At 43.7% G+C, this 14,311-nt stretch overlaps 1 protein-coding gene across 3 annotated transcripts in view; it reads left to right on the forward strand.

Annotated features, from left to right (window-relative positions):
• LOC126335600 (farnesol dehydrogenase-like) overlaps positions 1 to 14,311 on the forward strand; it is a 245,386-nt gene that overhangs the window by 19,574 nt on the left and 211,501 nt on the right. For 2 of the 3 annotated variants that reach the window (XM_049999050.1, XM_049999052.1), the window contains exon 3: positions 7,663 to 7,792. The exons of the other annotated variant lie outside the window; for it this stretch is intronic. In XM_049999050.1, coding sequence (XP_049855007.1) covers positions 7,663 to 7,792 — 130 coding nt within the window. The remainder of the gene's footprint in view (positions 1 to 7,662; positions 7,793 to 14,311) is intronic. 3 annotated transcript variants of the gene reach the window in all.

A 14,311-nucleotide genomic window follows, 5' to 3' on the forward strand; every position in this document is an offset into this window, starting at 1 on the left:
GTGAAGTGAAATGGACAGAAGAAAAGAATTTCCGGTCAGATGAATATAGGATGATATCAACACCAGCAGAAAATAGTATAACAGGAAGGATTCGCTAGGAATAAGAAGTATAGACAACAGTAGTACAGGTATACACGCTGACGTCGCAAGCGGAAGATGAAGACATGGAGAAAGTATATGAGGATATTGAACGAGTGATTCAGTACGTAACGGGAGATGACAACCTAACAATCATGGGGGGTCGGAATGCGGTTGTAGGGTAAGGAGGATAGGAAAGAGTTACCGAAGAATATGGACTTGAGACTAGGAATGAGAGTACAGGAAGACTAATAATGTACCGCAATAACTTTCAGCTATTAACAGCGAATGAATCACAAGATCAAATGGCATTCTTGGAACAAACCTGGAGCTACGGGATGTTTTCAGTTAGTAATACATAATAGTGATTACATAACAGTGAAGTAAGATTCCGAAATCAGATACTGGATTGTCGCGCGTACCCAAAAGCAGATAGACTCAGCTTACAATTTAGTAATGATGGAGAGTAGGCTAAGGTGTAAGGGACGAGCCAGAAAGAAACAATTTGCAAAGAAGTGGGATACCGAAATGCTAAGGAATGAAGAGACGGGCTTGATGTTCTCTCAAGCTACAGATACTGCGACAATGAACATATCAGTATACTTCTCAGTTGAAGAGGTATGGATAATCCTAAAAACGGCAATCACAGGAGCTGGAAAGAAAAATGTTGGTAAAAGTAAGATAACTGCGAGGATACCTCAGCTGATAGACGAAAGAAGTACAAAAACGTTCAGGGAAATTAAGGAATGCAAAAATAGAAGTTACTTAGGAATGATACAAATAAAATTTGCCGGGAAGCTAAGGCGAAACGGCTGCATGAAAAATGTGAAGAAAGCGAAAACGAAGTGCTTGTCGGAAGAATTGAGTCAGTGTATAGGGAAGTCAAAACAATCTTCAGTGAAATTAAAAGCAGGGTGGTTACATTAAAAGATCAATAGGAATTCCATTATTAAATGCAGAGGAAGGAGCGGATAGTTGCAAAGAGTACATTGAATGCCTCTATGACGTGACAGAAGTAGAAACAGAGTTGATAGGGAAGAAACAGGGGAAAATTACCAAATAAGCAGCAACCAGTCGCAAAATCATGTTTTCTTTATTTACTTTTGCAAATCGATTTCACCTGATTAACAGCCATCATCGGTGCTTTCAACGTATATGTTCCCTGAATAGTACCACTGTCTTAAGCAGAAGTCAAACATAAAGTTTGACAGTCTTAAGCAGACATAAAAACATAAAGTTTGACCCCTGCTTAAGACAGTGTTACTACTCAGGGAACATATACGTTAAAAGCACCGACGACGGCTGTTAATCAGCTGAAATTGATTTGCAAAAGTAAATAAAGAAAACATGATTTTGCGACTGTGTGCTGCTTATTTGCTAATTTTCTTGTTTACGGTCGCTGCACAACTTGGGAAACATATGGAGCCCACCATTCAGAAGATACAGAGGATCCAGTATTAGAGTCAGAATTTAAAAGAGCTTTAAAGGACTTAAGATAAAACAAGGTAGAAGGCACACACAACATTCCATTCTTCCTAAAATCATTGGGGGATGTGGCAACAAAACGACTATTCACGTTGATGTGTAGAACGTACGAGATTGCCGATATACCATTAGACTTCCGGATAAACGTGCGATAATTATCGCACAGTCAGCTTAACAGCTCTTGCATCAAAGCTACTGACAAGAATAATATACAGAAGACTGAACGTCATCTAATAGACCCTCAGTTTTCTTTTCTAGTTTGGCTTTAGGAAAGGTAAGGGCACCAGAGAGGCAGTTCTGACATTGCGCTTGACAACGGAGGCAGGGTTGAATAGAAGTCGACACATTCGAAGGATTTATCGACCTGGAAAAATCGTTCGACAATGTAAAATGAATCGCGCTGTTTGAAATTCTGAGAAAAGTTGGGGTAAGCTATAGGGAAAGACGGATAACATGTACAAGAACCAAGAGGGAACAGTAATACTGGGAGACCAAGAATGAAGTGGCCGGATGAAAAAGGATGAAAGACAGGGATATAGTCTTTCACTCCTACTTTTCAATCTATAGATCGACGAAGCAGTGAGAGAAAATATAAATAAATAAAATACAATAAAATAAAGATTCAAGATTAAAATTCAGTCTGGAAGGATAAACATGATTTGCTGATGACATTGCTATCCTCAGTGAAAGTGAAAAAGAATTACAGGATCGAAAGGCGAAAGTAATACGAAGTAGCAGATATGATAAAAGCGATAAACTTGACATTAAAATTGGGAATCCCGAAGTACATGAAGTCAAGGGCTGCTAATTCATGACGGACGGAGCTAGGACATAAGGAACAGGCTAGCACAGGCAAAAACGGCATTCCTGGATAAGAGAAGTCTAATAGTATTAAACTTAGGCGTTATTTGACGAAGAAATTTCTGAGAATGTATGTCTGAAGCACAGAATTGTAGGACATCTTTTAAGGCATCAGGGGATTAAGGAAAAAAAGAGCGTTATCGCTTGATGTCGAATGTCTACCGATTATCCTTAATCCTCATGGTCTTTGTCCAGTGAATCAAAAATGGCTCTGAGCACTATGGGACTTAACATCTGAGGTCATCAGTCCCCTAGACTTAGAACTACTTAAACCTAACTAACCTAAGGACATCACACACATCCATGCCCGAAGCAGGATTCGAACTTGCGACCGTAGCTTAGTTGTTTTATTTGGTCTCTGTTACATTTCTCAGTGTAATTTTTTCAAAAAATTCGTGTTATGCGTTTGAGACCGACACTTTGTAATAAGTCGGGGTGAATGTGATCGACATTTTTTTCTTCAGATAGATCAAAGAGGTGAGTAATGAGTTTTGAGAGAACCGTCACACAGAACTCATTTCTCATGGCCAATCTTATCATAACATTATTCTGTTGGGCGACAGTTCTGATTGCCGTAAGTGATTCTATGGGGAGTGATCAGCCTCTTGCAAGGCCCAACCGATGCGAATCGTTGTGGCTGCGGGAAGGCGTGTCCAATTCGTTTGCCATTTTTCACTCTGTTAAAAATCTTAGATTTCATTACAATTTACTAACAAGTCCGAATTGTTGAGCTAATAAAAGTTTTTAGTCTGTTGGTTTACGAGTATTGCAATACACCTCATAGAATAATGTCTATACAATAACTCAACTACTTTTGCGATATTAAATACTTTGTTTGAAATTGAAAAGACGTCCTCTCAGTATTAAACTGCACTGCCAGAAAAAAATCTCAACATCAAAAAGGAGTTGTGCGAGGCAAACGAAAAGATCATTGTTCAGGTCAGTGGTTTAAGTATTTCCAGTAGCTCTACTATAAGGACGCAAATCAGGTTTGCTTTCAATACACGCTGTAATGGTCCTGAGCGTTAGTTACCTTCGAGATTGGACGTAATGAGCCGATTATAGTCAAAAATGCCTCTAAGAGAACGAGACGCCACTATCAACAGCTCACCGAGTTTGAAGAGGTAGTGAATGTTCATTCACCGATGTTGCAGTAAGACTTGGCGGTAATGTAGGCACTGTACGTGATTGTCCACCCCGATAGTTTTCCGTCGAGTGAAAAGTTTGCCGGCACGGTAGCTTAGCGTGTTCGGTCAGAGGGTAAGCTGCCCTCTATAATAAAAAAACTGAGTTAATCGATCAACAACGAACTTAAATGGATGTCTTACGTTGTTCACCTCTAGCATATGCAACGAACTAAAGCGACCAAAACGAGAATCTTTTTTTTTTTAAAAAAAAAAGAAAGATAGCTGAATGGTCAGCGTGACGGACTGCCGTCCTAAGGTGCCCGGGTTCGATTCCTGGCGGGGTCGGGGATTTTTTCCGCTCAGGGACTGGGTGTTGTGTTTTCTTCATCATCATTTCACCCCCATCCGGCACGCAGGTCGCCCAATGTGTCGTCCAATGTAATAAGACTTGAAAAATGGCGGCCGGACCTGCCCCGTAAGGGGCCTCCCGACCAATGACGCTAAACGCTCATTTCCATTTCCATAGCTCGAAATTTGCTGTACGATTTCGTGGAACATCCCCACTTCAACCCCTATAATTTCATGAAGTTCCGATTGGTGGAGGCACTAAACGTAGTCTCCAAAACGGTGTCAGTAACGGAGGTGCGTCCCAAGCAGATAGCTGTCATTGAGTTTCTATTGTCGGAAAAGCAAACCATTGCATATATTCATAGACGCTTGTAAAGTGTGAAAAAATGGTTCAAATGGCTCTGAGTACTATGAGACTTAACATCTGAGGTCATCAGTCCCCTAGAACTTAGAACTACTTAAAAGTAACTAAACTAAGGACATAACACACAGGTCCCGGCAGAGGTTCGAGTCCTCCCTCGGGCATGGGTGTGTGTGTGTGTTTGTTCTTAGAATAATTTAGGTTAAGTAGTGTGTAAGCTTAGGGACTGATGACCTTAGCAGTCAAGTCCCATAAGATTTCACACACATTTGAACATTTTGAACATAACACACATAGGATTCGAACCTGCGACCATAACGGGTCGTTGAACGAGGCGTCTGTCATGATCACAACCTCGTCGCGCAGACCTGTCCGATCTCGTGTACGATGGCCGGTCGCACACGGCTTTGGGTCCTACAATGTTGCAACGTGCGGACACTCTCATTCGCGGTGATTGACATCCAGTAGTGCAGCAAGGTATTTCATTGTGATCCGTCGCTGTTGGTAGTGCTGACAAATTCATCCACCAGCTGTGTTCCTCAAAGGTGTGTGCCGGCCAGCGGAAGTCCATAAAGAGGACTGAAGGACCATCGGCGTGGAATTGCTTCCACTTTAAGAGCCTGACCGTGACAATTTCTTGTTGATCATCTTCACAGGCGATGAAACGAGGGCTGACCACTTCGAACCGGAAATAAAACGTCAATCCATGGAGTGGCGCCACACCAACTGTCTCCTCCAAAGAGAAAATTCAAAGCCGCACCCTCACCCATTATAGTTAAGGCGACGATCTTCTGGAGCTCTTTTGTTTCTGTTTGGGGTCTTCTCTCATTGTGCTACTATCACCTGTGACGTGAATTGTGCTATGCTCAGGAAATTGAAGAAATGACCTCAGCTTGTTCGTCAACACAAAAATTTCCATGACAACACAAGGTCTCACACGTCTGCGAACCTGAGAGGAGATGAAAAAAAATTCGTTGGACTGTTCTTCCTCATCCTCCCTAGAGCCCGGATCTCGCGCCTTCCCACTTCCAAGTGTCTGGTCCAACCAAGGATGCACTCTGCGGGAAGTAGTACGTGAATGATGGGATGGCTGGAAGGCTATTGCTGCAGCAAAACGTTGGGTCCGACAGCGGCCAGTACAATGCGGGTATACAGGCCATCTCAGTAAGGTAACGTAAGGTCGTCGGATGAGCAGAAATTATGTTGAAAAGTAAGGTATTGTAGTCAAAGACCAGGAGATAATATGGTGTACTGAAATCCTGACTAAAATCCACCTGCTTTCAGAAAAGAATGTGTTGTTTTACTTATTGAACGCGCCTAATAGGAGGCAGCAAAAGTCTCTTTGCTAACAGATGAGCAAGACGATCACTCTGAGTCCTTCTCGATGAGCCCATATCGTCTTTGCGCGCCTAACATGCTATAGCATATTACATCCTTTCAATTCTCCCTACTACCTGTAGAAGAGCAGTGTGTTGTTTCTATGTTTCCTGTAAAATTAGCGCTCGTTCTTTAATGTACTGGTCCACTTAATTTCTAGGTACATTTTACCCTAGGTACGTGATACTTCATTATAGTGAACTCGATTCTGGTAAGCAAATTTCAATTATGTGCTAAAGATACCAAAAAGTCCTTTTATTAGTTTTTCTCTTATTTTTTAGTGTGCTGAATAGCAAGAAGAAAATACATTATCACTTGCAAGTAATGGTTAACAAGAAGTCACCTATGATCAGTCAGTTTCCTGGACGATTTAAGTACTCAGTAGTAAAGCAGCTTTAGCAAACACTGATGGCATAGAAATAGGTCTAAAATTGTCTACGTTATTCCCTTCTCCCTTTTTATAAAGCTATTGAAATGGCTGTGTCTGTAAGGGTAATTGATCATTTTGTATCACATAATTTGCTGTCAAATGTACAGTGCGGATTTAGAAGTCATTTAACAACTTAAAATGCTAAATTCTCTTTTCTCTGTGGGCTACTAGATGGGTTAAACAAAAGGTTCTAATGCTAGGCAAATTTATGATTTACCTAAGGTGTTTGATTGTGTTAATCACAAAATACTACTCCAGAAGTTGGACCATTACGGAATATGGGGAGTAGCTCACAATTGGTTCACCTCTTACTTTAACAACAGACAGCAAAAGGTCATTATCCACATTGTTGAGAATAGCTGTGATGTGGGGTCTGAATGAGGTACAGCCAAAAAGGAGGGGGGGACGGAGGGTGCCCCAGGGATCAGTGTTGGGGCCACTCCTGTTCCTTATTCATATAAACGATAAGCCATCAGGTATTACTGGCAACAATAAAATATTTCTGCTTGCTGTTGACACTAACTTGGTAGTAAAGGACGTTGTGTACAACATAGGCTCAGTATCAAATAGTGCAGCATGTAGAAAATTAAAACCTGAGTCTTGCTGTGAGTTAGTGTTAGTTTCAGTTTCAACAAAACCCGTCATTTTAATTTCACAGAATGTGTTTAGTGAAATTGCACAGTTCAGATTTCTAGGTGTTCAGATAGATAGTAAACTGTCGTGGAAATCACACGTTCAGCATCTTGTTCAAAGACTTAATGCTGCCAATTTTTAATATTCGGTGTCTGAAGTACGTGATCGTTCAATACTATACTTTGCTTATTTGCATTCGCTTATGTCTTATGGTATTAAATTTTGCGATACATCTTCCCATTCTGAAACGATATTTTTGGCTCAGAAATGGGTGGTTGGGGCAATAAGCGGTATAAGTTCGCGAACCTCTCGTCGACCCCTGTTCACTAGTGTGGTATTCTGACACTGGCGTCTCACTGCATACACTCTTAACTGTCGTTTCTTGTTAACAATATCAGCTTATTCCCACGAACAAGCAGCATTCACTTAGTTAATACTTGGCACAAATCCAGCCTACATTTGGATCGGACTTTCGTAATTCTTGTTCAGAGAGGTGTGCAGTATTCTGCTGCACCCAGTTTCAATGACCTACCAGGGGAATTCAAAAATCTTAGCAGTAACTCACGCGCTTTCAAATCGCAAGTGAAGAGTTTCCTCAGTGGTAACTACTTCTATCCTGCTGAATAGTTCATTGAAGAATTAAGCTGATTATTATGTTACATTGTTGATTGCGTTTTTTCGTTGGGTACGTAACTATTTTATTTTTATCTGTTATTACTTTTATGTTGTAATTTTATATACTGACACGTTCCATGGCCTTGGGGATTTGCTCCTCAATTTGGTCCTACGGAAGTTGATGAGTAAATAAATAAAAATAAAGCAGAATTACCCCGCAACCCTATTGGTGCTGACATATTTCGCAAAAGCTTCTGCGACTCTGAACTGTAACTATGTTCACACGTAATGTTTTTCTCAGGATTGTTTTGACACAGTTTTCATGTCAGTAATTATTCTGCCAACAGCTGCTCCACTGTCTGAATGGAAACTGATGCTAGATGTGAACGTGTTGGGTCTGAGCATCTGCACTAGGGAGGCCGTGCAGAACATGCTGAAGAGAGGTGTTGACGACGGCTTCATTGTGAACCTCTGCAGGTAGGAGAAAGTTGTTCTTTATATGATTACCAGAAAGCAGCTCTACTTGTCACCAGTATCGACATTCATTTATTGTAACTATCAGCCATGGCTCACACAGATAGTATCACAACTTGTTTGTACATCTCAGTAACTTGTCACTACAAATGTTGACTTCGTTGCTTAGTAACTCTTTAACTGAACAGACAGAGCAGCGCTTACAGTACTCAGTTGGTGGATTCTATGCATCTGAGAATGACTTGCTAACGAATCGAAATCGGTCACGGTTTCGTGCCGCCACGTAAGTCATAGATTTTTTGGTAACGGCACACACAAAGAAAGAGCATGTCATACTCTGCCCCACAAAAGAAATGAATCACCCAGAAGACATAGCCATACACATACACACCATTAGCTTGTACATTCATTCTCATAAATTAAGAATAATGCTGATACATGGTGAAACAACGCTCTGGTGGGCGGTTTGCGGGTTTAAATCATCTCGGGATATTACCGTGCGGTGCATATGACCAGCGGTCGTCGCATGGTGTCGCTGGCAGCACATACTCAAAGGTGTGTTGGTGCATGTCAGAGTATGGTGCAGCGAGTAACTGTGCAGACGTTTCCAGACATGCTAATGGTGACTGTGTGTAGAAAATGGCTCAAAGAACACTGATCAGCCTCCAGTCACCTTATATTGATAACGTTATGAAGGGTAGGACACTAACACAGCAGGTTGTAGCACAGGCCCTCCGTGTGCCACAAAGTGTGATCTCAGAATTATTGCAACGATTCTAGCAGACGGGAAACGTGTCCAGGCGAAACAATACGGGACGTCCACAGAGTACAACACCAGAAGAAGACCGATATCTCACCATCAGGCCCGCAGACTGCCACGGAATACTGCAGGTAGCCTTGCTCGGAACCTTACTGCAGCCACTGGAACAGTTGTCTCCAGACACACAGTCTACAGACGACTGAACAGACATGGTTTATTCGTCCGGAGACCTGCAAGGTGCATCCCACTTACCCCTGGTCTCAGGAGAGCCCCTAAAGCATGGTGTCAAGAACACAATCTGGGGCCACTGTTCCAATGACCATGTACTGTGCTCACGGACGAGTCCAGTTATAGTCTGAACAGTGATTCTCGGCGGGTTTTCATCTGGCATCAACCAGGAACCAGATACCAACCCATTAATGCCTTTGAAAGGGACCTGGGTGGGAGCCATGGTTTGATGGTGTGGGGTGGGATTATGTTTGGGCACGTACACTCCTGCATGTCTTTGACAGAGGAACTGTAACAGGTCAGGTGTATCGGGACGTCATTTTACACCTGTACCTCTGCCTTTTCAGGGGTGCAGTGGGTCCCACCTTCCTCCTAATGGATGAAAACGCACGGCCCCCTGAGCTGCCATCGCGGAGGAGTACCTTGAAACAGGAGGCATCAGGCGAATGGAGCGGCCTGCCTGTTCTCCAGACCTAAACCCCAGCAACACGTCTGGAATGCTCTTGGTCGACGTATCACTGCACGTCTTCAAATCCCTACGACACTTCAGGCTCTCGGACAGGCACTGGTACAAGAAAGGGGGCTATACCGCAGTATCTGCTCGACCACCTGATCCAGAGTATGGCAACCCATTGTGTGGCCCATGTACCTGTGCATGGTGATCATATTCCATACTGGTGTCAAGGCACATGCGCAGGAAACAGTGGCGTTTTGTAGCACGTGTTTCGCGACGCCTTTCTCAACTTATCACCAATACCATGTACCTACAGATCTCTATCGTGTGTGTTCGTAAAATGGTACAAATGGCTCTAAGCACTATTGAACTTCACATTTGAGGTCATCAGTCCCCTAGATTTAGAACTACTTAAACCTAACCAACCTAAGGACATCACACACATCCACGCCAGAGCATGATTCGAACCTGCGACTGTAGTCGCAGCGCGGTTCCACACTGAAGTGCCCAGAACCGCTAGGCCACAGCGGCCAGCGTGTGTATTCCCTATGTCCCTATGCTATTAGGCCAGTTTTCTGTAGTGCCACGGTGTGTGGCAACACGTTCTGCAGTTACCCTGAGCATGAGTGTAGATTTCAGCCTTAATCCATTATCAAGTGTTACAAGTACAAAAAAGACCTGTGATTTGGTCATCTATTTTAGTCCCCAATCATATCAAGCCAGGAAGTCATGCTAATTGCGACTAAATTAGCCTGTTATACAAGTATTCTCGCATTTACTTTTGTCAGAATAGGTTTATATAATCGAAGGTACATGCTTTACTGTTAACTGTTGATAATACATACGATATGTTATAATGGCCTAAGCTGCAATATAGATGTGGAGTAAGATTTGTTGTACGGTGAAGTAGGGGTTAAATCTTTCAAAAAGACCAGTTGTTCTCGTAGGTTAGGTTGAAATTATTCAGCTTTTGGCTCGGGTTGGAACGGTACTAACGTTCAATGTCCAATCTTTGTATCCGTCTGTTGTTCATTTCTTAGCAAACCCATGGAAGAACACCTTTCCTTACGCCCTCTCTCATGGGCCACTTGTACTTGCGCTCGCAATGTCCTGACAGGCTAACCTCAGTGCTAATTAATTCGGAAACAGAGCAATGTATACAACTTTTTTCTTAACAATTTTTTCTCAGCCGCAACCTGCCTTGCAACATCCTTATAAGACTGTTTGTGACCACTGTGTATTTGATATATAGTCTAATAAAACACATTAAATAATATATTTCTTTATTAATGACAATACGTAAACAAAAAGTCACCTTTCCGAAAAGGAGCAATTAACGAAATTATTTTGGGGAGAACTTATTTAAGTTCTGGGTCGTAGTTGTAACACCTTTTGAAAATAAACGTTTACTAAGCACATATTTTGCAACGACGATACGATACTGTTGAGCATACTGGTACAAACACGGAAAAATGACTTCCATATCCTTCCTTTCTGCACGAGCGGTTCTAGGCGCTTCAGTCTGGAACCGCGCGACCGCTACGGTCGCAGGTTCGAATCCTGCCTCAGGCATGGATGTGTGTGATCCACTTAGGTTAGTTAGGTTTAAGTAGTTCTACGTACTAGGGGACTGATGACCTCAGATGTTGTCCCATAGTGCTCAGAGCCATTTGAACCAACCTTCTTTCTGCAAATGAGTTGCTCTATTAAGATAAGAACATAATAGTACACTTGGAACGTTTTGATCCGATGACGGCGTGTCCCACCTGGGGTATAGTTTTCTATCCCGCCTGGAAGGCGGCGCGTGGGTCTGCTCCTGAGACCTACAAATTACGCCAAATGAAGGAAGCGAATAGGAGCAGGAGAGGTGAAGCACTTCGGTACTGCAAGTAAAGTTTAAGCACCTTTATTGGTGTATAAACATATACAAACACGTTACTTAACTTTTGGTACAGATGAGCACGTAGGTGCGAAGCTGCTCATGTATCAAAGCTAACAGTTATTAGAAGTTACAAAGGCAAAGTCTATCATGACTATCCCCCGTAGAAGCAGAAGCTAAGTTGCTGGGTGGTCTGCTCTTGATCAACTGGGCAGAAAGTACAGCGGCGCTCGTTGAGCTCCACAGCGTCGGCTAGAGGGCGCTGTGTCAACACAGACTCAAACGAAGGCCTCGGCGCTTGTTCGTGACGTCACGTCAGCTAGGGACGGCGAACGCCAGGTCTGTTACAGGCATACTCATAATGGTGGTGTCTCCCTCTCTGACACAGGAAAATGTGAAACTATTGGCGGTAGTTGACCAACACACATTGTTCTGAGAGATTTCTGCAATGAATTAATTGTGTAATTCATTACACTTCTTAACAAATATTGTACTCCTGAACTTAAATTTCCAACTGTTTTAAGGATTGATATACAAAAACAACTTCACGGTCCAGCAGCTTCTTTACCTTATTTGTAAATCAGAGGAAGTTACGTTTCTACTGGGTTGATTTTACAAGAAACTTTGAACATGCTGGTGCTCTTCTTTAGGCATCTTGGTTGACTATGGGGTGAGGAGCACTGAATATTAATGAAATATCTTGCGATTGTACACGTTGGAGGACGGGGTGGGGGACAGAAGAAAAGCAAAAGAGAGATACTTGTTTCATCAAATAAATTTTTTTATCTGATTAAGTTTATCCATTCAGTTGCAAGAGGGGAATATTTATCTTTCCTAATGCGCATGTCTAAAAAAGTTGAAGCTCAGCAGTATTTTCGATGTATGAAGCTATTTTGTTTCCTGTTTAGAATTCCTTTCGTTGAAAACGACTGTAACCTAATGACTGGCAACAGTAGGACATTTACACATGTAAATTAGTTCACATTTCCAGTGACGATATCAAACGAAAATAAATAAGTAAATAAAAGAAACGAGTTAATTGTAAGGGGAGTGGAGTAAGTTTCGATAACAAAATGGATCAAGTAAATATAGTTACTTGAATGTAAAATTTCCGAAGCTTCCAATGGGGCAAAGCGTCTTCTCATATTGATCTACGTTTGTTTCCACAGGATTCAATTATACAGAACTATGTTCTTCATTTGTAGCTTTACGACAGTAAGAAAATCTTTCCTCTAAATAAAACTGCAGAATCCAAAACAGTACCAAACATTTTGTCCAAAAATAAGAGATTTATAGTGATAAGCACGCCGAGGCGTATCTGCCTTGAACAGACCTGGCGTTTGCCGTGCCTAGCTGACGTGACGACAGCAACAAGCGCGAGGCCTTCCTTTGAGTCGGTGTTGCTCGAGGGCGCTGTGGTCGGATCAAATTGTGGTCCTTTCGGAGAACCGCCTCACCAGTTCGACGTGCTGCGTCACTTGCGCAACAGTGCTGATATTCGTGGTTCACAAGGGCTCTGAGCACTATGGGACTTAACATCTGAGGTCATCAGTCCCCTAGAACTTACAACTACTTAAACCTAAATAATCTAGGGACATCACACACATCCATGCCCGAGGCAGGATTAGAATCTGCGACCGTAGCAGTCGTTCCGGACTGAAGCGCCTAGAACCGCTCATCCACTGCGGCCGGCTATTCGTGTTCAAGTGCAGATTCTCACACACATAGACTCAGTTCTTGCAGCACATACGCCCGCCAGGATCGCCGTATTATGAGACAAGCAGCTGCAAATTCTACAGTTACATCACAGGTAAGAGGGCTTGCTTGCTAGCCCACGCATGGGCAACACAAACTATTGTGAATCGATTATAACAGTGGGATTATAGGCAGGGACACCTCTAGCCTGTCTTCTGATCACGCCACAGCATCGATCTGCACGTCTAAACTATTGCCGTCGGAGGATCACTTGGAAGATGGAAAGGCACGCCGTGGTCCTCAGCGATGAAAGCAGATTCCGCCTGGACAAAACTGATAGTCGTTCGCGCTTACTATGTAGATCTGGTGAGCGCTGACACATAGAGTGCATTCGTCTTAGATACACTAGCTCCAACCTAGGCCTTATGGTCGAGGGTGCGACAAGCTACAACTCCTCGGTGTTTCTGGAGCAGACGCTAACAGTGCTCGGTGTGTGCATAGCGTTGTTACACCAGTACTTAGGCCGTTTTTGCAACAGGAAGATGATTTATTGTTCCAAAAGGATACTGCTCGCCCAAACTCTGTCCATGAAACCCATCGTGCTCTGTGTGACTTAGGAAATGGGGATGAAGGGTACACTTAGCATGGAAGGTCAAGGCCTCTATAATATCACCCCTTAAACACAACTAGCAATTCAAGAAATAAATTAACAATATACACTCCTGGAAATGGAAAAAAGAACACATTGACATCGGTGTGTCAGACCCACCGTACTTGCTCCGGACACTGCGAGAGGGCGGTACAAGCAATGATCATACGCACGGCACAGCGGACACACCAGGAACCGCGGTGTTGGCCGCCGAATGGCGCTAGCTGCGCAGCATTTGTGCACCGCCGTCGTCAGTGTCAGCCAGTTTGCCGTGGCATACGGAGCTCCATCGCAGTCTTTAACACTGGTAGCATGCCGCGACAGCGTGGACGTGAACCGTATGTGCAGTTGACGGACTTTGAGCGAGGGCGTATAGTGGGCATGCGGGAGGCCGGGTGGACGTACCGTCGAATTGCTCAACACGTGGGGCGTGAGGTCTCCACAGTACATCGATGTTGTCGCCAGTGGTCGGCGGAAGGTGCACGTGCCCGTCGACCTGGGACCGGACCGCAGCGACGCACGGATGCACGCCAAGACCGTAGGATCCTACGCAGTGCCGTAGGGGACCGCACCGCCACTTCCCAGCAAATTAGGGACACTGTTACTCCTGGGGTATCGGCGAGGACCATTCGCAACCGTCTCCATGAAGCTGGGCTACGATCCCGCACACCGTTAGGCCGTCTTCCGCTCACGCCCCAACATCGTGCAGCCCGCCTCCAGTGGTGTTGCGACAGGCGTGAATGGAGGGACGAATGGAGACGTGTCGTCTTCAGCGATGAGAGTCGCTTCTGCCTTGGTGCCAATGATGGTCGTATGCGTGTTTGGCGCCTTGCAGGTGAGCGCCACAATCAGGACTG

This window comes from Schistocerca gregaria, chromosome 2, assembly GCF_023897955.1.
Source record: "Schistocerca gregaria isolate iqSchGreg1 chromosome 2, iqSchGreg1.2, whole genome shotgun sequence".
NCBI classification, from domain to species: domain Eukaryota; kingdom Metazoa; phylum Arthropoda; class Insecta; order Orthoptera; family Acrididae; genus Schistocerca; species Schistocerca gregaria.